The 25,342-nt window shown below is 41.9% G+C and overlaps 2 protein-coding genes across 4 annotated transcripts in view; one reads left to right on the plus strand and one right to left on the minus strand.

Annotated features, from left to right (window-relative positions):
* On the plus strand, positions 1 to 19,159 carry PGK1 (phosphoglycerate kinase 1). The gene is made up of 11 exons (XM_070605797.1): positions 1 to 216; positions 6,133 to 6,183; positions 9,139 to 9,294; positions 9,411 to 9,555; positions 13,037 to 13,140; positions 13,784 to 13,903; positions 16,012 to 16,126; positions 16,378 to 16,557; positions 17,759 to 17,936; positions 18,222 to 18,320; positions 18,673 to 19,159. The coding sequence occupies exons 1-11, from the start codon at positions 152 to 154 to the stop codon at positions 18,711 to 18,713; spliced, it is 1,254 nt and encodes a 417-aa protein (XP_070461898.1). The 5' UTR covers positions 1 to 151; the 3' UTR covers positions 18,714 to 19,159.
* Positions 7,922 to 25,342, minus strand: part of TAF9B (TATA-box binding protein associated factor 9b) — a 23,500-nt gene continuing 6,079 nt past the window's right edge. Inside the window, exons 7-8 of one of the 3 annotated variants that reach the window (XM_070605801.1) lie at positions 21,635 to 21,718; positions 7,922 to 8,016 (exon numbers count right to left, since the gene is read on the minus strand). In XM_070605801.1, the coding sequence (XP_070461902.1) occupies positions 21,669 to 21,718 (50 nt within the window). In that variant the 3' untranslated portion in view covers positions 7,922 to 8,016; positions 21,635 to 21,668. Of the gene's footprint in view, positions 8,017 to 21,425; positions 21,719 to 22,996; positions 25,055 to 25,342 lie in introns of those variants that run through there. The other 2 variants (XM_070605800.1, XM_070605799.1) reach the window with 2 other exon arrangements.

The following is a 25,342-nucleotide window of genomic DNA, read 5'->3' on the forward strand; positions in this document are numbered from 1 at the left end:
CGGGGCGGGGCGGCCGGGAAGGGGCGGGGCGGAGGCGGGGCGGCAGGGCCCGCGCGGAGCTCGGCATTCCGCACGCGTCCCCAGCGCGAGTCGGCAACCTAGTACGCCGCTCTCTGAGCCCCCAGCCTTTTTCCGCCGCCGTGTTGCCAAGATGTCGCTTTCAAACAAGCTGACGCTGGACAAGCTGAACGTGAAGGGGAAGCGGGTCGTCATGAGGTAATTCCGCACGACTGCCTGCGCGCCCTCGCCGCTCTGCCGCAGTCTCTGCGGCCGGGGCCGACCTGCCGTCCCGCCTGCCCAAAGTTGCCTTTAGGCCTCTGCTCGGCCCCACGGGTCCTAGCCACGCAGGGCGAGGCTGTCCACCGCTGTGGCGGAGGCTTTGCCCGGGTTTGGCGGTTTCTACCCTCATTTTCCCCAGCCCAGAAAGCGAGCTGTAGTTGCCCTTTAGGGGTGGATCCACCGAGGAAGGGCTCAGATTGCGGGGACCCATTTTGCCCTCTTTCCTATTCCTGAAATGCAGTTCCGTCGCCTCCAGCTCCCCGTCGGCGAGGTGGGACGTAATGCTTAGTCTGCAAAATCCTAGGCCCCAAGGAAGGGACCTTGAAAGGTCATTTGGTTAGTTTCCCTTCCCCCACCGCCCTAGACCATCCTCGACAAATGAGAAAAGGCCCACATTTCAAAGATCCCTGCGCAAAAGGAAATCTTCCCCAGAGGGTGCTGATTTAGATGTTCAGGACTAGAACCCCCTAAAGAATTGGGGGTGGGAGGGTGAGGTGGGCCTACAGTGTCGTGGGGCTCCAGGCCATGGGGTTTGCATCACGATTGTGACACATGCTGGGTAGTGGTGGAGCAGGGTGTGGCTGCTCATTCTTGCTGATCTCCAGCCTCACCCCGAGATGTGGCTAGAGAAGCAGGATATGAGAAGTGGGGAGGGCTCTTCATGTACCTTGGAGTCTCTTACTCTGCACACGTGGATCCCTGGTCACTTAGGAACATAGTTTCTCCCTTATCTGCCAAAATTACTAGTATGGTGTATGGAACTTTTATATTTATCCTTTTTGTAATGTGTGCTACATTTGTGCATGCCAGGAGCAAAGTGCAGGAGGACAGTTAGGTACGTAACTGATGGACTTGACTGTTCATAACCTTCCCAGGATCCGATTTTAGTGCTTTTGGGGGCCATGAGGGCTTGAATTGATAGCCTTGTGCAGTCTTGTCCTTTTTGGGCAGTGGTTGATTGATGGGCAGGCATGTGAATGGTGTGATCCAGCCCCTTTCCCAATTTGGGCTGGTTCAAATGAGGGCATCTTTTGGATATTAACAGACACGTAAGGTAGAAGGGGATCTCCCTTTACCCTGGGCTTAAACATGAGGACACTGTGCATTAGAGAAGTGTATGGGCACCCTAAAAGTTCACGTAGCTCTTCCCTTCCCTCTCATTTCATTATGGTCACTATTAGTTTGCAAGCGGTCTTTTCTGCCTTGCTGTGGAAATAGTCAGAACTCAATAGCTTGTGGCGGGGAGAAACACCTGGTGGACAAAGTAGGAGTCACAGCCATCCTAGTATTAGATAAGGGCCTCTTCTACTCAGATGATTTTAAGGAAAGGGGATAAGACCCTATGAAAAACAGCCCAAGTGGACATTGTCAGACAACTAGATCTTAGGTTTTAATTATTTCTTCCCATCTCCACTGTGCTCAGGTTTGACTTTTCCAGATGCATGCACCAGCTGAAAGACAAGAGGTGGGGCATGATGCTGGTCAACTTCCTACAACTGCAGTCTTGGCCCTTATCTCCTCTCTCTCCAGGGAAATTGGCTTGAACAATTAACTGGGCTGGCTGGGAGTAGGACTAGAGGAGGTTCTTATCTTTCTCCCACTGGACCTCATGTGAAATATCTTTCTGCGCAAAGGCTCAAAGTTTCATTTAACACAGATTAACCCTGAGCCTTGAAATGATTGGCTAGTTTTGTTTTGCGGATGGAAAATGACCTGTCCAAGGTCACTGAACTAGCAAGTTGGTGGCAGAGTCAGGACTAGAATGTGGATCTCCTTGGCTACAAACCAGATCCTCTGAATATTCGTAGTAAGCAGGGACAGGTTAAAATAGACCTTTTGTCTGCTGAAGGTTACAATCAATAACTTTCCCCATGTAATCTGGATAAATTCTACTTATTTGGCCTGAGGACAGGAGGTTACTTTGTTCCCTCATTATTAATGTATCTCTTTCAAACAGAGAGTCACACTGTAGGACTACTTTTTGGAAGATCCTAGTCAGCCATGCATTGTCAGCTCAAATTTCTTTTTGTTTCAATGGCTTCATGTGGTGGTTGCTGGCAGTGTTTCAGAAATGGGGCCTCCTGAGTAGCGGCTGCTCTCACTTGCCTCCTCTTCTTATCTTGCATAAGAGAACTCTGACCTTTGCTGAGTCTTCTGGCTCCTGCTTTGAATTGCCAAGGGAAATTGACTGATTTGTTGAGCCTTAGATAGCCAGAAGCCTCTGACTAGGTAATTACCAGGTTCCACCTCAGTTTTTTAAGACTCCAGTTGTCTTTACAGCCCTTTGAGTGACTTTACAGCCCTTTGAGTAAACTTCCTGCTTATTTTTGCGATGTCATTTCCTTTCTTCCTCTCATAGGTTGCCAGTCATACTCCTTTGCCGACTTGTGAAGCACTTCCCTTTTGCTTGTTCCCCCCGTTTTTTACCACCTCACTGTTTTTCACCAACTTGTTGTAACTTGTTAAGCAACCGCCTTGATGTAGCAGAAAAAGAAATGGAGAGGAAAAACTGAGAGCAGAGGAAAAAAAGAAAGGCTCTAAGACAGCCATAATACCTCACTTTGCCAGTCAGGGCAGTGAAGCAGGGGTGGGCATGGTTCCTTTGAGAGCTTTTAATGGAACTGGGCCTGGACTCCTGAGATTTCAAGTGATAGAGACTTGATATTATCTCAACCACATCAATATTTTTAACATTTTGTTTTGAAATAATTATAGATTCACAGGAGGTTGCAGAGAGGTCCTGAAGCACTTGTACAGGGAAGTCTTGGGTTCACCCAGTTTCCCCTGTTGGATACATTTTACATAATTATAGTAAATAGCAAATGTAGGAAGTTGACGCTGGAATAAAGTGTATAGTTGGATGCTGTTTTATCACATGTATAGATTTGTGTAACTCCTACTACAATCAAGATACAAAAATTATTGTTTTGTTTGATCGCCACCAGGATCTCCCTCATGCTACCCCTTTAGAGTCAGGGCCCCCCTCCCTCCATGCCTACCCCCTGGTAACTACTAAGCTATTTTCTGCTTCTAAGATTTTATCATTTCAAAGATGTTATGTAAGTGGAATCACACAGTATGTAACCTTTGGGGATTGGGTTTTTTCACTCAGCATAATGCCCTCGAGATTTATCCAAGTTGTTGCATATATCAATAATGCAGTTCTTGTATTGCTGAGAAGTAGTCTGTGGTATGGCTGTTCCACAGTCTGTTCAGCCATTCAGCCAGTGAAGGACTTGTGGGTTGTTTCTAGTTTTGGGCTTATTACAAATAAAGCTGCTGTGAACATTGAACATTCATGCACCAGTCTTGGTATGGACATCTGCTGTCGTTTCTCTTGGGTAAACACCTAAGAGTGGAATTGCTGGGTCATATGCTTAAACTTTTGAGGAATTCCAAGACTGTTTTCCAAAGCAGCCACTCCATTTTACGTTCCCACCAGCAGTGTGAGAGTGAGCAGTTTCTCTGCATCCTCGCTAGCACTTGGTGTTGCTGTTACTTTTTATTTCAGCCACTCTGATAGATGTATAGTGATGTCTGATTTCGAGCCTGAGGCTAAGCTCGGGAGTGTTCAGGGAAGTGGAAAAGGAAGAGGTGCAGATTTTACATAGAATGGAACAAGTGGAATTGCGCAGCAAGAGCAGTTTCGGTGGTGGAGTCCTCAGAGAGGAGAAGCTAAGAGCAGAGCTGTTGCTGAGAGTCTAGGAGATGATGAGGGGTGGGTAATCCACAGGCACTGAGGAGAGTACGAGTCCAGTTCTCATCAGTAAGCTATGTCATGGCACCTGGGATAGGCAATACAGATTCTCGAGTGTTTCTGCCCAGAGAATTTCCTCCCTGTAAGGGCTTGAGCGTAGGGAGCAGCACTGCAAAGGGGGTGGCTTGTTCCCAGCCTTTTGCCATTAGCCCTTTTGCCCATGGGCCTTCTGGGAGGCTGCAGGGGGACAAGTGACCCGTGGTAATGGGATACTCGATCTTCTTTGGAATGCCCTTTAGGGCTGGCAAGAGCCTTGCTCAGGATATTTAAAGAAGATGCTTAGAATCAGAATCAAGTAGCCTGAAACTAAGTAGAGTGTATTTCTTTTCTTCAGAGGCATACTGCCTTTATTTTCGAAGACTTTCTTGAATTAAAATGTTGCAATAGAGAATTCTTCCCTCAACCCACCTTCGGAAAGGCTGCTCTTCAGTGAGGTAGATGGCAGTACAGGCACAGGGGATATGGGAAATCGGTGGTCTTCTTAGTAGGTCTAGGATTTTATAATCATCTGCCAAGCCTCAGCCTTAGAGAGGAAGGACTAGTGATGGAGCTGTATGATCAAGCAGAGCAGTAGTCGTCTTGACCAGGTCATACCTTCCCTGTAGTCCCTTAGCTTTTGATGCTGTTTTTAGTAATGGTTGATCTGTCTTTTAAATCAGAGAATACATTTTGGAGAAGCATTAACATATATAATAATAGCTACCACTTTTAGGGCCCTTCCTATGTACCAGGTACTTTTCTAAGCCCTTTACAAATTGCAGACTCATTTAATTCTCACAGTAGCTGTGAGGTAGATACAATCATTCTCATTTTACAGATGAGAAAGAAATCACTTAAAAAGGATCCTGGCAGGCAAAACTTAGACCTTACAAATAGCTACCACACATCGTTGTTTTCAGTCCGATTGAAGTGGGCGGAGATTCCAAGGAGTTCAGAAGAAGGGGAAAGGAATTAGCAGTTCTTAAAAATGGTAAAGCAGTAATCTCTTGGGTAAGAAAGAGAGACTGCCGTACATCATTTGCTTGTGCCCTTTTGATCACTTTTCTTCTAATTGCTTATTTGTTAGGCGGGCAGGGTCACATGGTCCACCCTCTCCTGTCAGTCTTTTTGAAAGAGGCTGTCTAACTTTTATTTTCTGTGTTTTGCTTGAAAAGTATACTGTGTGAACTCGGTCTTGGACACTGGGCTTCTTTCTGGTCTCAAGGCCCCAGGCTTTCTCCAAAAAGGATGATACTCTCTTGATGTGTTTTATTTTTCCAGTTTTTTTTTCTTTTGAGTGATGTTAGCTTCACTAGGGCCCAGAAATAATATCAAAGGAATCAGAATCAAGATGTCTTCCTTATTACCCTTCACCCCTTCAGCTGCTGCTATTATTAGATGCTATCATGCTAGGCCCACATAGAAATCTGTAGATGGAGCTGGTTTTAGCTTCCCAGGTCTTCAGGGCTAGTTCCTGTGATTTAAGTTAGGTTTTAATTTTATTTTTTAAAATTTCTCTTTTAAAGTATGAGGTACATACCTAAAAGGGCACAAATCATAAGCTCAAAGAATTATCACACAACAAGCGCATTTGTGCAATTACCCAGGTCAAGAAATAGAACATTACCAGAACACCAGAAGCCCCCTCTGGTGTCCTATCCCAGTCGCCACTCCCACCATCCTCCCCATGGCTAACCACTTTCTTGACTTCTGATATGGATGATGGTTATTTTTTTTTTATTTTACAGATTGGCACCTAAGCTAACATCTGTTGCCAGTCTTTTTTTTTTTTCCTTCTTCTCCCCAAAGCCCCCCAATACATAGTTGTATATTCTAGTTGTAGGTCCTCTGGTTGTGCTGTGTGGGACGCCACCTCAGCATGGCCTGACGAGCGGTGCCGTATCCATGCCCGGGATCTGAACTGGCGAAACCCCGGGCTGCCGAAGCGGAGTGCACGAACTTAACCACTTGGCCACAGGGCCGGCCCCACGGATGATTTTTTTTGAGTTTTAAGCTTCCAGTTTATTTAACTGGTTCACTGAAAGTGCCTCTCCTAATCTTTGAGGGAACAATAAATTGATCATGACTCTGAATCTGAAACTTTGTTTCTTTTTTAGAGTGGACTTCAACGTTCCTATGAAGAACAACCAGATAACGAACAACCAGAGGTAAGGTACCTGCTAAGCCTTGAGCTAGGTTTAAGACGTGCATGGGTGTGGGTATGAATATATGGCATGAAATGGTTTTCCTTGCTTATTTTAGAATTGTAGCAACTTAAGCCATACGCTTTTGGCATTCCACCAACCCAACCCACCATTTGGTCTGCTTTCTTATGAGAATGTAGAAATTGAAAAAAATCGTCTTAGAAAGTGATTTTTTTTCTCTTCCCATTTTTTGAAAATTTGAAGAATTTGGAGTTATACTTTTTTAAATAAAATCAAAGTTTAAGGTTACTTGGCTTCCCTTGCAAAATGAAGAACTGTGCAAGAGAAGGATTTTTTAATACCACCAGTTATTAAGCTTACAGGTAGTTTTACAAGCCCCACATGGCCCAGACAAAATCAGGTTTTTTTTTTTTGAGGAAGATTACCCCTGAGCTAACATTGCTGCCAATCCTCCTCTTTTTTGCTGAGGAAGACTGGCCCTGAGCTAACACCTGTGCCCATCTTCCTCTACTTTATATGTGGGACGCCTGCCACAGCATGGCTTGATAAATGGCGCACAGGTCTGTGCCCGGGATCCGAACCAGTGAACCGCAGGCTGCTGAAGCAGAGCGTGTGAAATCAACCACTATGCCACTGGGCCGGCCCCTAAAATCAGTTGAGAGTTTTGATTTAAGGGAAAAGACCTCAGAAGTAATATTTTCAGTCAGTTTAGGCTGCTCAAAATGTCTTGGCTCCTAGTCAGAAGCAGAAATTTTAACTGATGGTACTGCTCTTGCTTTTGACTAAATTGTAAATGAAGGTTTTTATTTTAAATTTGAAATGAAGGGTTTGAGCTGGAGAGGTGCTTTCCAATGATCTAGACAAGTCCTAATAGAAATATAATATGAGCCACATGTAATTTAAAATTTTTGACTTGTCACATTAAAAAAAATGAAAACAAATGGGTGAACTTAATTTTAATAATATATTTTGTTTAATCCATTAAGTCTAAAAATTATTTCAATAAAAAAATTAATCAAAGGGACATTTAACTTTTTTAGTATTAAGTCTTTGAGATCCAGCATGTATTTTACACTTAGAGCACGTCTCAATCTGGACTAGGCACATTTCTGGTATTCAAGAGGCACCTGTGGCTGATGGCTGCCATATTGGCCAGTGCAGGTCTAGACCCAAAATATTTTCAGATATTGGCCCCAGAATAGAGCCTGGCATTCTGCCAAGCACATCCTGCTGCACCATAGCGGAAGGTCTTTGTGTAAGGCAGCTCTGATCCTTATTGATTTTCTTTATTTTCTGCAGCACACAAGAAAGATTGGAAATATGCTATCAAGTTATTTTATGAACAAAAAGCAGAGAAACATGTCTGGTAGACCTTTTCATTTTCAGAAACCCATGGAGTTGATTAACAAAATGAAGCATTAGAAAATTAGAACTTGTCAATAAGGGATAGCCCTGAAGATTAATTTGCTTTCATTAGGCAAACTTTGTACCTGATCAAGGTTTCTTCTTTATTTGGTATGAATTTTTATATCTGCCAAATAGCATAACGTATTTTAGAAACATAACTTGTTTTTTTATTATTCTGTTCTCTGGTGAAAAGGCCCGTTATCAGAGAGACTTTCCCTGCCCACCCTATCTAAATCTCTTCTACCACTATCCCCAGTCATTCTTGTCCCTCTGCCTTGTTTTGTTTTCTCCATAGCTCTTACCACCATTTGAGAAATACACACACACACACGCATATGTTTATTGTCTCTCCCTCTGTTAGAATTTTCACTTCCATGAGAGCAGAGACTGTTTTATTTACTGTTGTATTCTCAGAATCTGGAATGGCGCCTGGAACAAAAGAAGCATTCAGTAAATATTTGTGAATAAATAAATGACTTTCTTCGTTGTCAATTTTAATTTCTAAAAGACTGGCAAAAATGGAAAGTTAGTATCAGGTTTGGAACAAAAATTTGAAATGTTTAAAGGAAGTTGAGTAATTTTTTGGTTAAACTTTAATGTAGTAAACGTGAAGCATTGTGTAAACCACGGTTTGTATAATGCATTTATTTTTTCCTACATAAAAAAAGTGACTTAGGATCTATAATGGGTGCAGAAAAGTTACTACACATTTTTCAGTTTTTCCCAAATTTCCTTTAATGGTTTCAATATTTGGGAATTTTATATTTGTTCCACGGTCACATAAGAGGGATGTTTCAGGGGCCCCCCAAGACCACCCACATGTTTGGTGATTCACTAGAAGGACTCGCAGGACTTTGCATATAGTTCTCACTGCTAAAGTTCATTACAGTGAAAGGATGTATGACAGGATCAACAAGGGAAAAAGTCACAGGCAGAACCTGGAGAAATCCGTGCATGGACTTCTGATGCTTTGTCCCTCCTGGGAGGGGACACACCCAAGTGTGCTCCTTTCTCTAGCACTGACAATGCAGTAATTGTGTGCAATGTTTCTGCCCAGAGAAGCCCATTAGAGACTCAGCCCCCCAGGGTTATACTGGGAGCTGGTCACATAGGTACCCTCTACCTAGCAACTACCAAAATTCCAGACTCCTAGAGGGAAGCAGGTGTTTAGCATAAATCACTTTGTTTGTACAGACAGTCTAGGAACAGTGAATGGCCCTTGTCAGTTAGAGAACTGAGGGACCACTTCAAAAGCCAAGTTCCCAGACACCAGCCAAGGCCCAGCCTTGCAAGCGGGTCCTTCTAAAGGTAGCAGTTTTGGCCTGCTATATTAACTCTTCTGCACAAGGGGCAAAACATAATGAGATTGTATAATTCTAGGTGGAGGGTTGGCATCGTAATTAACTTCTTCCCCTGAACTTAAGCCTGAGGACCATCCCTGAGTTGCCGACAGTAAACGTGAAGGAATTTGGAGAAGAAAAGGGGTTTTTGTGTTTCATACTCATTCCTAGGAGTAACCTTGCTCTACTTGCTGTCTCTTTTTGGTTGCAGGATCAAGGCTGCTGTCCCAAGCATCAAATTCTGCTTGGACAATGGAGCCAAGTCAGTTGTTCTTATGAGCCACCTGGGCCGGCCTGATGGTGTCCCCATGCCTGACAAATATTCCTTGCAGCCAGTTGCTGTTGAACTCAAGTCTCTGCTGGGCAAGTAAGTGCCAGGCTCTGATGCTGGGGGACTCTGTGACAGGCGATGTTGTCCAGCACGTTGTCACTGGTTCTTAACTTTCAGACGGCTCAAGTGTCTGCATCTCGTGCTCTCCCCAGGGATGTTTTGTTCTTGAAGGACTGCGTGGGCCCAGAAGTGGAGAAAGCTTGTGCTGACCCAGCTGCTGGGTCTGTCATCCTGCTGGAGAACCTTCGCTTTCATGTGGAGGAAGAAGGGAAGGGCAAAGATGCTTCTGGGAACAAGGTAGGACCTGTGATTTTGACATTAGTAGGGGCGAGGAGGGCTAAATCTATGAGAGACTGATGGAAGAAGAGAGGAAGCTCATGTTTATTTTTCCTTAGACACCCTTTTAGTGAAGTATAACGTATAAACTTGCACAAATGCACAGCTTGGTGAGTTACTCACAAAGTAAACACACCTGTGTAACGACCACCTAGGTCAAGGAATAGAATATTGCCAGCATCCCAGAAGCCCTCTTTCTGCTCAAGAGGTTTTGAAATACCTTTGAAAAATACATGAATACCATTTGGGGGTAAGAGTATTCAGTGAACATGCTACTTTTAATTGTCCCTTTGTTGCACACCTGGCCTGTGATACATGCAGATTTTTTTTCTGACATGTGATAATCCTATCAAAGGGTAGGCTGTGATTGCCAAGTGCTGCAAGAAGACATTCACAGGTGGACGTGGCGGTGAATATCCATGCTACACTAGGTGTTCCCCCAGCAGAGCTAGTTTTAGATTTTTTGTTGGTCAAGCTTGGAACGGTTTTTCTAAGCAACAGGCCCTAGTGTGTTATGGAAGGGCAATCTGTATTTTTTTTTTTGAGGAAGATTAGCCCTGAGCTAACACTGCCAATCCTCCTCTTTTTGCTGAGGAAGACTGGCCCTGGGTTAACATCCATGCCCATCTTCCTCTACTTTATACATGGGACGCCTACCGCAGCATGGCTTTTTGTGAAGCTGGTGCCATATCCATACCTGGGATCCGAACCGGCGAACCCCGGGCTGCTGAGAAGTGGAACGTGTGCACTTGACTGCGGTGCCACCAGGCTGGCCCCTTTTCTTTTTCTGAGGAAGATTAGCCCTGAGCTAACATCTGTTGCCAGTCTTCTTTTTTTTTTTTGCCTGAGGAAGATTAGCCCTAAGCTAACATCTGTGCCAGTCTTCCTCTACTTTATATGTGGGTTGCCACCACAGCATGGCTGATGAGTGGTGTAGGTCTGCACCTGGGATCCAAACCTGCGAACCAGAGCCGCCAAAGCCGAGTGTGCTGAACTTAACCACTATGCCGTGGGGCCAGCCCCAATCTGTATTCTTATTTAGAAGGGGAATTAACTTGAAGCTTGAGCTTGGTACTTTTAAAACAGTAAATTAAATTTGATATAATTGGGATTTTTCTTATAAAACAATTACATGAGCAGAAAAAGTACTTTTCTAAGTCAAGTAGAAAGGGACTATTTGGGACAATTGATTGTAGTTGGGTAAATTATGGTCATGATGAGATTGCCTTGGATTTAAGGCATTTTTCTTTGAATTCCTCTCTAAGATAAGGAAGCACAGGTATCATGATTTCATGAAGAAACTAAGTCTCAGAAAGGCAGTCGTCAGAGTCAAGTTAGAGTCAGTGGTACTGTTGCTGGGCCTTATATATAGGTCAGTCCGTTAGATCAGCAAAGTTTTTCTGTAAAGGGCCAGACAGTAAATATTTAGGCTTTGTGGGCCGTACAGTCAGTCACAACCATATATGGTCTCTGTTGAACTGTTCAACTCTGCCATTATCATGTAAAAGCAACCATAGAAAGAAACAAATTAAGAAAAGCAGCCAAAGGTAACTGGCAAAACAGATTACTGTGACCTGACAATCAGAATTCAAATATTAAATGATAAAGCTGGCTCTTTGAGGATGATTTGGAATTTGCCCATTGGTAGAAGGGAAGATGAAGGTACCCTTTAGTACTTTCCACTCTTAAGATCTTTAGTGTCTTGGGGAACAAGATGCTCTGAGGCTAGTGTCTCAATCTCATGTTATACTTCTGACATTTCTTAAGGTCATCCGAGTGCCTGCTTTCAGGCAGTTTCTTTTCTTAGCACCACAGGCCCTGGTCTTGCCTTATCCTGCCTTTGGCATGGCCTTGCTACAGTAGTAGGAGTTAAATGCTGACCTAAAATTTGATGCCCTTTTAGACTGAAACTCAAGCTGCACAGACTCTAGGGCTTAGAAATGGCAGGAGGCAGCTGGCAAATTGGGGTAAAATCTTTCATTCAGGAAATGATGAACCAACTCTGCTAGTCTATGACTTTTTGAGTTAGTTAACTTTACATTTAGTGTCCAATGGCTTTCAGTGCTTGACATTTCAGGAACCAGTCATAACTTCAGAATGGATTAAAAAACAAAGTGAGGACGTAAACTTTTTCCTTTATCTTGTGTGCCCATATTGGTCTTTTAGTTGCATTCTCTTCCCTTTAGTTATTGGCAGATCAGAAATGAGAAGTGGGTTCTGATTATTATTAACTTTTATAGGACCTTTTTCATGAGGAGCTTTCGATTTGCCCCATTTTTCCTCAAGTAATTCTTAAGTAGACGGCTTATCACACCTTTTCAATAAATAGGAGGATTTCAGGGACAGAGAGCAACTTCCCGAAGGTGACACAGTGAATTAGTGCCAGACCTGGGCCTAGAGCCCCAGTCTCCTGCCATTCAGGCAATGTTTCGTTACTACATGAAGCATCTTCCTGTCACTAGTGGCAGATGGTATTCTATTCTAGAGAGATTACGGGGGCTCTACACCTTTTAGTTTTAGCATTAATGCCCCTGCATTCTTTGGGTCATTAGAGGACAGCCCCTGTTCTTTGTGGCAGCCTTTTTCACCTTGATACATAGGAGGATGGGAGTGGACAGTGAGTAAAATGAATATCTGCTCTGTGCTCTGTACTCTCTGTGCCATGACCCCTTCATCTGGCTTCCTGTGCATCATTGCTTAGTTTCCTGCTGGAGACTCCTTGTTCATCCTGCTATCTACTTTCTGTCCCTTTTAGCGGGGGGAATCCCTGGATAGTGAGCTGAAATTTCAAAGCCCTATGTTTTATTTCTACTTTTTTATCCTTCTTTTTTGCAGTATATTTCTTGTTTTCTCAGATGCCTAACTTCCAGGGAAGGCTATATAAAATACATCCATTTAATCAGAATGAAATGTTTCTGAGGTCCTCTTCTGTTGTCATCTTTCCATCTGCGTTTTCTGTCTCAGCCTGCCCTTGTTGCTTTCGTGAGGAGTATGTGTCAGGGCCTCTTTCCCTTTACAGGAAGGCCTTCGTAGCCAGCAGCTTGAGTCAAGTATAATCCTAACTTTTACAAGGAGAATATGTTAAAAAGAGGAAGAGTCAAGATAAGGAGAGGGAAGGATAATCATAATCTTGTCCTGGAAGCTGGGGAGAGGTCAGTGGGATATGGTTAGCTTCAGGTTAAGCCATGGTACAGGAATCTTAGGTTTGCAATTTGAAGGAAGGTGAAGGAGAGCAGAAACATGCAGAAATGACCAAAAGACCTGGAATGTTTGGAAGAAAGAGCAGATCTCGTGCTAGTTGTAAAAATTGCTGTCCCACCAACTCAGGGTCTTTAGACATAGATGTTCAAGAGGACTCTTGGTATGAAATGCTTTTACGATTGTTTTTGGAGCCATCAGCATTTCCTGTGTTGGTTTTTCCATTTTTTGTTTTTCTCTGCAGGTTAAAGCTGAGCCAGCCAAAATAGAAACCTTCCGAGCTTCACTTTCCAAGCTAGGGGATGTCTATGTCAATGATGCTTTTGGCACTGCTCACCGAGCCCACAGGTACTAAGAGTCTTGTTCAATGTCAAGCTGAGAGCAGCATTCCTGTATTTACTCGAGCAGCCCAAGCTCTGTGTTGCTTTTGGAAACTTCTGATTATACTGTCATCCTTTCGGCTTCTGTCTCTTAATTGGAACCACCAGTTAGACTGTGGCTCGTGTTGAGTATCCCTGATCCAAAGAGGAAATAAAAGTAAAAAATGTTGAGAATTGCGGAGCTTTTTGTTGACCATCAGGAAGAGGTTGCTCTTTCTCACTTTGGATATTTCACGTAGAGGTCTTGCCCTTTGTGAACATTGTAGGATCAGAAGCTTATGCTGTCAGTAGGAAGTAAATTGAGGAATCCCCTCCTGTGGTCATCAGTTGGCTGATTATTTATTGTGGTTATACCCTTGGTCTGAAGACTGTTAGTCGGGTATCTTAAATTCTACATAAGGTCATTGCTTTTTACTTGTCCCCCTTGACCCTGCACTATTAGTCAAAAACCTTATTTTGTACCTAAGTGTTTTTGTTGCAGTTTAGGGATGAAAACCATGGTTTCCTGGAGTCTCAAAAATGAGAGTATTTCAATGATAAGGAGATGGCTTCTAGAATTGGGAGAATTGGTGGGCATTGAGTAAAATTTGAATGTTTCTGGTCTTTTCTAGCTCCATGGTGGGAGTTAATTTGCCACAGAAGGCTGGAGGATTTTTGATGAAGAAGGAGCTGAACTACTTTGCCAAGGCCTTGGAGAGCCCAGAGCGACCATTCCTGGCCATCCTGGGCGGGTATGAAGATCTCTTCAAGATCATGCTTTAAGTAGTGTGTTTGGCCAGTAGGCTATAACTTGGGTGGTTTACTGTCAGATAGCACAAACTGGGTAACTGAGGAGAATTTAACAAAGGAACTATCTACAAAACTGTGGGTAGGGTTTGGGGAAACCCCAAAGGGACGGTACAGTAATGTGGGGGTAGCAACAGCTATCACCATTCCTAGGCCTGGAGGGACAAAGGGAAGGAATGGTTGCCAGAATCCAGAGACGGCAGTTGTGTGAAGAGGGCCCTGTGATAGGAACTGTACACTTTGGTCAAGCGATGTAGGGATAGTCATCTGGCAGGGAGGGAGCCAGGGAAATAAATACTCTGATCTCCCTTCAGTCTCCCACTGATGTAGCTCCTCCCACCCCCAACTGACTGCAACCCAAGTGGAGGCCAGAGGGAAAAGGAGCCCTTTGATGCAGTCCATGCAGGTCAGCCTCCTGGGACAGAGAACAGGGCCAAGAAAAATAGAAAATGGTTCTGGAGGGAAGAATGGGAAAGATGCAACTTAGGTGCTCATCTAACAATTTTTGAAGTACTTGAGCCTTTCACATACATACAATCTGGCAAGGAGTAACTATGAAAACCTCCTCATCTGTGTTTAATATATCATTTAGAATTCATATCTCCAGATCACATACCTTTTTACATTTTCTCCTGTGGCAAAACGTACCATGTGGATAATGATATTTTAATGGCTTAGTTGAAAACAGAAATTTCAGAATTGCAGGTCAAGAGGCTAGGAGGATAATTTTTAGGTGATAGAGTAGGAACAGGGACCTGGGACTGCTTGGATAAGATAACTTCCTGTCACTTGGCTTGGCTATCTAGGTAGCAGCCTCTTTAAGGCTGGATGCTTCTGACCCTTCTAAGAGCAGAGCTTTTTTTTCCACGGGACTGAACACATTCAGCATTTCCCCAAGAAAGCTGACTGGAGTTGGGTGTCAATTTCAGCTAGCATAGTTGCTCTCCAGGCTTCATGAGCCCAGTTTCAGGGTCCTAAAAATAATTCAGGTGGGTACAGGTTGTAATCTGTGTCCTGGAAGCATTGCCCCTCCTGTGCACTGGGTTATAAAGGTCAGACTCTGATCTTTGCTTCCCTGGAGATTAGGATTTGAGCTGTCGGACTTTGTTCTCCAAACTTCTGTAGACATGGAATATGGGAGTGAGTGCCACCTCGTGGTTCTGATTAGGTTTTAGATTCAGCCTGAAATAGCTGTTTTGGGGAAGTTGATGTGGAGGTTTTTTTGCCACCTTTCTTGCAGTGTAGTATCCTTATGCCACTAGTAATTTTGGGGAAAATTTTACATTTTCTTAAAAAAACTTTATTGTGGAAACACTTCAAACATGTACAGAAGTTGAGAGAATAGTGTAATAATTCTCCAGGTGTTTGTCACCCTGCTTCCACAATTACTGACATTTTTGCCAGTCTTGTTTCATCTATCCCCTTATCCTTTTTTGTCAGCAGTATTTTCAAGCGAGCCTTAGACATCACATAATTTCACTTATAATACTTCTGTATGGATCTCATAACTGATAAGGAAATTTCTTTTAAATAACCACCATGTTATACCTAATGAAATTTAACAATTTTGTTACTAACCTCTAATACCCAGTCTGTATTCAGAAGTTCTCAGTCATCTCAGAAATGTCTTTTTACGCTTGGTTTATTTGACTAAGGATCCACTGAACTTCATGCATTGCATTGGGTTGTTAAGTACTTTTTATTTTATAATAGTCCCCTCTTCCTTGTTATTTTCATTCCATTGATTTGTTGAAGAAGCAGAGCATTTGAGCTGTATAATATCCCACATCCTTTAGAAGAGGTTGAGTCTCTTTTCTTTTCTCCATCTTATTTATGTATTCATTTGTTTATTCTCTCTCTCTCTTGCGTGTATAACAGTTAATCCATTCTTATCCTTAGTGATGACCAATCTTTACAAGTGAGATACTTTTGTCACTTTGTGGGACATTTCTCTGTTCCTGTCCCTTGATATAAAAACTCAGGCTCTATGTAATAGCACTTTCTTAGTCCATTGTTTTGTTCTTTTGGTGATGATTCTTGCTTTCCTTTCTAGAGCTAAAGTTGCAGACAAGATCCAGCTGATCAATAATATGCTGGACAAAGTCAATGAGATGATTATTGGTGGTGGAATGGCTTTTACCTTCCTTAAGGTGCTCAACAACATGGAGGTAGGAAACCAATGCCAAGTGGATGTGAAATAGCTCTCCATGAGAAATAGCAGGTTATATAAATTTAAAAGGAAAACTAGCTTCTGACATGACCCTTAAAACCTCTCATTTTTATTTATCTTGGCAAGTTTTTTTTTCTTTTGTCTTTGAATTGTTCCTTTATATTATATTGTATCTTGTTCCTGTCTGCCTTGTGAGGTAATCATGTTTTTAGTATAGAGGCTGACCATCATCTTGGCTTCCCTGTGTAGATTGGCACTTCTCTGTTTGATGAAGAGGGAGCCAAGATCGTCAAAGACCTGATGTCCAAAGCTGAGAAGAATGGTGTGAAGATTACCTTGCCTGTTGACTTTGTCACTGCTGACAAGTTTGATGAGCATGCCAAGACAGGCCAAGCCACTGTGGCCTCTGGCATACCTGCTGGCTGGATGGTGAGTCACTTGCGTGGTTGGTAGTGTGAGTGAACAGAAACATTTTGGTATCATTCATTCATCATTCAACTGAACAACAAGCATTTTAGGAGACTCTCTGCAGGAGATCTCTGTCAGGGCTCCACATGTTGCAGTGAGGCCCTCATTGGGGGAGAATCCATAGAGGAAAAGCAATGGTATCAGATTGTTGCTGTCTTCATCAGTAATGTGGGGGCAAAACCATCATTGGTTTTTTCGTCTGTTTGTTTATTAAGTACTTAAGTATGTGCTAGGGACAGTGCTGTGTACTCTTTTGGTTTGGGCTTTTCCAGTTTATGTTGCTGCCTAGAAACCTGTCTAAGAAATCTTTCCTTTATGAAAACATGAAGATAGTAGAATACTGGTTACAAGAGGGAAAAATGTATGTATATATTAAATACTAATTTAAATAGTTGATTGTAGTGTTCTCCACGTATTAATCATTTTAATAGCTGTATAAAACTTTATTATGTTGCTATACTAGTTTGCTTAGTCATTCTCCTTTTTTTAGGTATGGGTTTTATTTAGTTCAGTGTTTCTCAAAGTCTGCTCCCAAGAATAGCAGCATCAGCATTTCAGAACTTACTAAAAAATGCAAGTTCCTGGGCCCTACCCCAGACCTACTGAATCAGAAGCTCTGCGGGTCTGGGGCCCGGCAGTTGGTGCTCGAACAAGCCCTCCTGGTGATTCTGACGCATGCCAAAGGTTGAGAAGCACTCATCTAGTTCAGTGTTTCTCAATCTCGGCACTGTTGACATCTCAGGGAGTTTTTGTGGTGGAGGGCTGTTGCATTGTAGGATGTTTAAGTCATCATTGGCCACTAGATGCCAAGTAGCACCCCCCCCCCAAGTTGTGACAACCAAAAATGTCTCCAGACATTACCACACATCCCCTGGGGAGGGGCAGAATTGACCCTGGTTGAAAACCACCCATCTTGTGCTTCACACTTGTAAGTAGTGTCGCTAAGAATGTTTTTATCAAATAACTTCTGAGGTTTTCCCTTAGACTTGATCTTCCATAAAGGGCATGAATAGGTTTATAATTTTAAAGACTGAAGGGTATCTTTTGGTTCTAGAAGGAAACTCTGGTATTCAGTCTTGAGTTCTGGTCTTGGTGGAGGTGGTATTTGCTCCTCTAAGTAGCTTTTCTTGTTAGCTCATCGTCTCTTTTAATCACCCCTTAGGGCCTGGACTGTGGCACTGAGAGCAGCAAGAAGTATGCTGAGGCTGTTGCTCGGGCTAAACAGATTGTGTGGAATGGACCTGTGGGTGTATTTGAATGGGAAGCTTTTGCCCGAGGAACCAAAGCTCTCATGGATGAGGTGGTGAAAGCCACTTCCAGGGGCTGCATCACCATCATAGGTAAGGGGTCCTGTAAAAGGCTAATGCCAGTGTCAGCCGGAAGAATTCTGATCAGAGGAAAGAAGGGGGAAGTGGTTAGCTTTTCCTAGGTTTCTTGGTGCCGGGTGAATCTTGAGAGCTAAACGGGTGTATAGTTCATGGAGGAGCTTCTTAATGAGATGGAGTTGGGGGTTCATCAGCTACCTTTTGGGCTTGAGAGCAGACTGCCTTATGGTTTTGGTGCCATTCCTTTTTCTTCTTTTCTTTTCTCTCCTTTCCCCTTTTTACTTGCCTTTCATTCAACAGGTGGTGGAGACACTGCCACTTGCTGTGCCAAATGGAACACGGAGGATAAAGTCAGCCATGTGAGCACTGGAGGTGGTGCCAGTTTAGAGCTCCTGGAAGGTGAGGTTCTTCCCTGTTTTTCAGCTTGTTTGAGGGAAGGATGGGAGTTATGCAGTGAGAGGTGGCTGGAGTGGAATGGAGATAGTAGGTAGTGTTATTATTAGCTGCACAGTACAAACAGAGGAACTTAAAGCTCCTGGCATCCATTTGAAGTAGAGAGGGGCAGACAGGAAGACTTATTCTCAAAGAGGTTACACTCTAGTAGATCTGGGACCCAAAGTGTAAGTTACCCAACTCCTGGCCGTGTATCCTGAAGAAGAGTGGACGTGCTATTGGGAAGGTAGAAGGGGGCAGATCTGGCTTAGTGGGTCTTATAGTAATGCTGTCTGTGTGTGTGCTCTCTCAAAAACAGGTAAAGTCCTTCCTGGGGTGGATGCTCTCAGCAATGTTTAGTACTTTCCTGCCTTTTGGTTCCTGTGCGCAGCCCTTAAGTCAACTTAGCGCTTTCCACATCTCTACTTGGCATTAGCTAAAATCTTCCCCCATGTCAAGATTCAGCTAGCAGCTAAGAGATGCAGCACCAGGAACCCTTAAACAGTTGCACAGCATCTCAGCTCGTCTTTACTGCACTCTGGATTTGCCTACATTCTTCAGGATCCCATTTGCATTTCTTAGGGACTAAACCATTGTGCATTCTAGAATGCATGTATTTATATTTTGCCTGTTAAAAGAAAGTGAGCTGTTAGCCTAGTTCTCTTTTTGAAGTAGCTTATTCTGATTAGCTTTGTCATTGTTTCACTACTCAGCATGGAAACAAAATGTAATTCCAATTGTAGGTAGGGAGGGAGGTGAAGTTGGTGATCTGTTAAATAAATAATAAAAGTATCCATTGAAACTGGGATTTTTTTCCTGTCATACTTTGTTAGGGTGAGAACAGAATCTTGAGGAAGGGATCAAATCATCTACATTTCTGAATGCAAGAAATGGGGCTGCAGCAGTGGGGAGGTGGGGGGGATTAGACAAATGTCTACTCTTTTATCAAGGTCCTACTTTATGGCAGGCATTGGGATATTTTAAGTTTTATTTTTATCTATTACACATAACCATCATTTAGAAAGTCAAGGCCTATAACAAGAAAAATAGGCCTGAGCCCATTCCTCGCATTTGTGATTCCTACTCCTCAGAGGTGACTGCTTTCAACTCTTAGCTTTTTTCTGGTATTTATCTCTATGTTTTAAGTACCATGCTTATACTGTTAACTTCTTGATCTTTAAAAAAATGATATAATTTCATACATGGGAAGATTTAGCTGTCTTAGAGCCTCTGTCCCACATATACTTTCCCTTCATTCTGCCAGTATAGTTTTGTCACAATTCTAGCTCAGTAGTCTACATTGTGATTACAAATAGTATTCACAGCTGAGCTATGTTGTATGCTATGATTATATTATGTACTTTTTCATTTTCTTTGAAGTTTAAAACATGTTTCTTTTTTTCTACGTACCTATCACTCTTCATTCCCAATATATTCAAACATATGAGACAGTTCATTTTTATTAGAGATGTCCCTCATGGAGCCCTTTGTGCTCCTGCTCGTTTGTCCTGGCTGCCCTCTAGGTTTGCTAGACAGCTGTTGTTCTGGTGTTTTCTTTTTCTAGAGGATATCCCTCCGGGATAACTCCCTTGGGGATTCCCTTTACCTCCTGTGTTAGACCTCCCCTTTGCTGGATCCATTTTACCCCCTTTCTTAATTTACTCCCCTTTTGTGAAACACAAGACCCCATTAGCCTCCTGAGAATAAGTGCCTGGGAGGTAAAATTTTTGAGACCTTATCTGTCTGAAATGTCTTTATTCAACCCTTATACTTGCCCATTTGGCTATATGTAGAATTTCAGCCTACATATTCGCTTCTCAGACTTGAAGGATTTGCTTCCTTGTCAATGCTGAAAATCCAGTGACAGTCTCAATTTGATCCGAGCCGAAAAGCCAAGAAACTATTCTAATGACATTCTGAGTCTTCCTTGTCCTTGTAATTTTCCCTTCTTTTCTCTTTCCTGTCATTTTCATGGGCTTTTGGGAGTGATCAGAGGTAAACACATGACTTAAAAAGGCCATATTTAACTGGAATTTCTCTGCTGGGCATTTTACAAACTAGATACGTATTTCACCTTTGTGGATAAAGAAATAAACTCTTGGACAGGATCAGAGAGTTAGTAAATAACAGCGCGGATTCAAATCCAGGTTTTCTGATTCCAAAGGCTGGTGCTTTTTCATTGTGCCTCACTCCCTGAAATGATCCTTCTGTTCTAGGACTTTTTTGCTTGACTCTGGAGAGAACAGCAAAAGAAAATTTTGGTGGCTGCTTTAAACACAACAAAAGATTTGAAGGCTTGAACTTTTTCTTAGAAATTCATTTGTATTTTCATTAATACTGTCCCCATAGTTGTAGTTAATTTTAAAATGCACCATGTTTCTGCACACCTCTAATGGTATGCTATACCCTCGTTTGAGAAGTAGGAATTCTAGTCCAATCTTTTTGTAGATGAGGTCTAGAGATGCTACCTATAGATTCAGCAAATTAATGTCACAGCTGGGCAAGAACTTTAGCATACTGATGACTTTTTCTCCTACTGATTACCATTCCCCCAACATTTTATTATTTCAAATGTCCAGAGGAATTCAAAGAACTGTAAACACCCATAAACCTAGCACTTAGACTCTACAACTGCTGGTTCATCTACCCATCAATCCCTGATTGTACCTTTTAAGTACTTTTTGCTGAGGAAGATTAGCCGTGAGCTAACATCTATTGCCAATCTTGCTTTTTTTTTTTTTGCTTGAGGAAGATAAACGCTGAGCTAACACCTGTGCCAGTCTTCCTCTATTTTGTATGTGGGTCACTGCCACAGTGTGGCTGACTAGTGGTGTAGGTCTGTGCCTGGGATCTGAACTTGTGAACCTGGACCACCAAAGCAGAGCACACCGAACTTAACCACTAGGCCATGGGGCTGGCCCCTAAGTATTTTTTACTAGAGTCTGCCTACAGGATCTTTCTCCATTTATTTGCATCATTAACCCAGAGAATGAATGGGGAAATGTAAATAGCCAAATATTTGAGTGACTGCTAAATGCTTAGGACATAATGGAGAGAACATAAGATAGCATCTGTGTTCTGAAAGGAATTTATAACCTAGTTGAGGAAGATAGTTTATAACAGACAACTTATGAGCATATAAGCTAGAATAGTACAAGCATGTGCTTCCTGTTAATATAAAATTATGAATTAATTAACATTGCAAACTTTAGGCTTAAGTGTAGCATATTCACTTTTAACGCCCAGACAATATATATATGCCTGTATATGGAAAAAATTACCTTTGTCATAAACAAATTCAATCTCTTCTTTAGTTCAGTGTTTCCTGCTTCCCTTCTTTTCCTTTTTATGTCCAGAACTTCCCTCTAGAGGCACATGATGTAGAAGTCAAAAAGGGGTTTACAATGAGAAGACTCCTTCCTGCCTCAGTCCCCTAGCTACAGTTTCCTTAGAAGCAACGACTCTAAGACTGGTTTCCTTCAATCTAGAGCTACTTAATGCATATAAAAAGCATATCCATGTGTGTATATACATATAAATATATTAAAATATGTATTTTTCTTGGTGTCGTCGATTCCGACTCCTAGCAACCCTGTGTACAGCAGAGTAGAACCCTGCCTGGTCTTTTTGTGCCATCCTCTTCCCTTCCAGTGCTATATGCGACAGTGCTCTCCTGCCTTTTGTAGGGTTTTCACAGCTGATTTGTTCCTTTTGGAAGTGGACGGCCAGGTCCTCCTTCCTAGTCTGTCTTAGTCTGGAAGCTCTGCTGAAACCTGTCCACCATGGGTGACCCTGCTAGTATTTGCAATACTGGTGGCATAGCTTTTAGCATCACAGCAACTTGCAGTTCCCACAATATGACAACCACCAGATGGGTGGTGTGGTTCCCTGACCGGGAAATGAACTCGGGCCACAGTGGTGAGAGCACTGACTCTTAACCACTAGACCACCAGGGCTGGCTAAAATATATATGGTGGCATATTATACACACTGCTTTGTACCTGCTGCTCTGATTAGTGTTTTCTCTCCTACCTCATAAGTACTTCCCTTCACTCTGGACTCCTTAGACTGCAGCGTGCATTACATCTTCCATTCTCTTTGAATGCTGGCTGTATTCCTATATTCATACTCAGATCAAAGACACTTGTTTCCTGCTTGTAAAAGGAAGAACTTGGGATGACAGTGTCCTCACCCCATTTACCATCAGTACATCTTTATAAAGATTCCACCTAGAAGCTGGAGGATAAGAGCTGCCTTAAGTCATTCTTGAAGCTAGATTAGGTGGATGTAATTAGGGAAGGGAGATCTGCAAGCTAGATAAAGCAGCCTTCATCTGAATGGGCAAACCACCCACTGGCTGACCTAATAAGTCAACATTGACTCAGATTACAAGCTCAATTATATGTACAAATTCCCCCCAAAGACAGAGCATGCTACATTTTTAAGCGATTTAAACCCATATCCTTTCACTTTTATTTTGCTTTACTATGACGAGTTACCTGCTGATTCCAAATAAAAGCAAGCAATTCCCTGATTTATACTTAATTCATCACTTAGACAAATCTTAATTGCTTTTTGGACCTCAGAATTACTGGGCCTTGTTCATCTTCTTTGAATCCCATAAGTCAAAAATGAAAGATAAATTATAAGTTCAATTTTTTTTAATTAATAATCTTGGAACAAATACATTAACAATTCCTTAGAGTTATATAGCACATTATAATTTCGAAAGAGCTTTCACACATACCAATTAAACCCTCACAACATCCCTGTGAGGTAGGCAGGGTTGGTGTTATTTTCCTGTTAAACTAGTGAGGAGAACAAGGCTCAGAGGTGAAGTAAGGTCACACAGTTGGTAAATGATGGAACCAGGACTAGAACCTAGGCCTTTTGACATGCCGCCTCCCTGAGAACATTCAAGTAATGATATCCTAGAATGAAAATTTTTCTCCTATGATGTTGATCAGATCTATTTTTATAAGTTTGATACCACCTTTTCCTAACAAACATCCAAAAACAAACTGTGATGAGACGTTTGTTCCCTGTTACCGGACTATTTCTCTTTGATGTATCAAGCACCATCCTAAGATGAAACTTACTTGTGTTTTAAGTTTTGAGGATCCTTGGCTACAAGTTCTAAATCATGATATGAAAATTTATTTTAGAAAGTTCTGCAAAAGTATTCCTATGTTGAATATGTCAAACTTACTTAAACAAAAACAACACAAGCCTCTATATTTTTGAAGCTTTGCAATCTTTCCCAGTAAGATGTTTCGATGTGTATAAATGGAAAGTAGGGAAAGGTGTTTAGCAACAGTAGAACATTCCTGGGAAACCTATGCAGAGTGCACCTAAATGCAAGTCATATCACACAAATTTGTTTTTGTTGTTGGCCTTCTAGAAGAAGGACAACTATTAGAAAACTTTCAGGTTTGATCCCATCTTATGTGTGACATCCTCAGCAACAAGCTAGAAAGATGATCTGAATTATACCAACAGGAGGGTCCAAGCAGTAGTGATCAAAGCATAAGTGCATGTGGTAAAAAGGAAGAAAACAGTTGCTCTTCAGTGGTTTTGCTTAGGTCCAGTGTAAATATACTTATCAAGGCAGATTTAAGCTATAGCATCTTCCACATTAAGTTTAGAAACGTGAAATATGGTGGGGTTATCAACTTGGAATATAAGATGGAGGAACTGAACGTAACTGACCCAAAACTAGATGTAAAAAGCAAAGTTAAGCTTAATGGGCATAAAAGGCAAGGGATAAAACTCAAGTGCTTTAGTATGGAGAGAAAAACAAAGCAAATGCAAACCTTCAGGTTAAAGTGAACCACAGAACATCAGGCATGTAAAGCAGGTTTTAAAAATATGAAAATGATACTGAGCTGTATTATCAGGAATGATGTTTTTAAAATTCCAGTTTTGGCCTTTTAAATTTAACAGCAATGGGGAGTAACTTAAGCCTACGTGGGGGAGGTGGTGCAGAAAACAAATGGGATCTAGAAACGGGGTTGAGGAGGTGGGAGGTTAGGGAACACCAAGAAACAACTTAAATACGTTCAAAATGGATTTAGAATCCCTTTAAATACATCCTCTCCAAAAAGTGTTTTCTAAATTGAGAGATTTGGTCAAAAAAGTTGGTGACAACAAAAGTGACTATTTTACTTTACAAAAGAAAGTATTTAAATGTACATTAGAAATGATGCTGTTAAAGATTACTCCACTGATCAAAGTGTTGAAACTGAAACGTAAGTGCTGCTATCAGTGGTACCCGGCAGAGAACTGCTTCCAAAAATAGAATTGCCAGAGTAGGACTCGACGTTAACAAAACTATTAAGAAACAAGTGCTTTTTATACTTAAAGCCTAAAGAAAAAACATTGGTACCCTTAAGAAATCTAACAGTTTTAACTAACGTGAAAAATATTGCTGCTACATTTAAGTTTTCTAACATAAAACTTGAGAAGATCTAGAAGGTTCTAGTTCAGTATACTGGGCTCAAAACCAACTACATGTGTGAAATGCATCTAGACTATATTCTTTATAGTATCATTGTCATCATCATCTTCATGTTTTCTCTTCAATGGGTTTGATTCATTGGCCAAGTTCTGTGATGAAACCATATTGGTCGTAATAAGAATATTTTTGGACCCAATCATTGAAGGATTAATCAGAACATTTTGAACTGCAGTTGTTGCAGGAACTGTAAACAGAGGAGAAAACACCCGATACTATGAATTACCCAGAATCAGAAACATGGTAAAAAGTATTCAACAAAGCTGAATTTAATTCTAATAATTTCAATAGCATGAAGTGCAACTATGTCATAGAAGAAACTCAGGTAATTATACTGCATTAAGAGTTAAATTAAAATTTTTAATACTTTAAAGTACTTAAATTAGTATCTAGTACAAGGTTAAAGAAGTTCTGTTAGGTTTCTTTTTGAACTTAACTACCTAAAATTTCAATTAGTCATGGGAAGCAGCACATT

This window comes from Equus przewalskii, chromosome X (genome assembly GCF_037783145.1).
Source record: "Equus przewalskii isolate Varuska chromosome X, EquPr2, whole genome shotgun sequence".
In the NCBI taxonomy this organism is placed as follows: domain Eukaryota; kingdom Metazoa; phylum Chordata; class Mammalia; order Perissodactyla; family Equidae; genus Equus; species Equus przewalskii.

Coding starts and splice junctions, on each gene's coding strand:
- PGK1 (XM_070605797.1), top strand. CDS start 152: ATGTCGCTTTCAAACAAGCTGACGCTGGACAAGCTGAACGTGAAGGGG. Junction 9,295..9,410: donor CTCAAGTCTCTGCTGGGCAA/GTAAGTGCCAGG, acceptor TGCTCTCCCCAG/GGATGTTTTGTTCTTGAAGG. Junction 17,937..18,221: donor GGGCTGCATCACCATCATAG/GTAAGGGGTCCT, acceptor TTCATTCAACAG/GTGGTGGAGACACTGCCACT.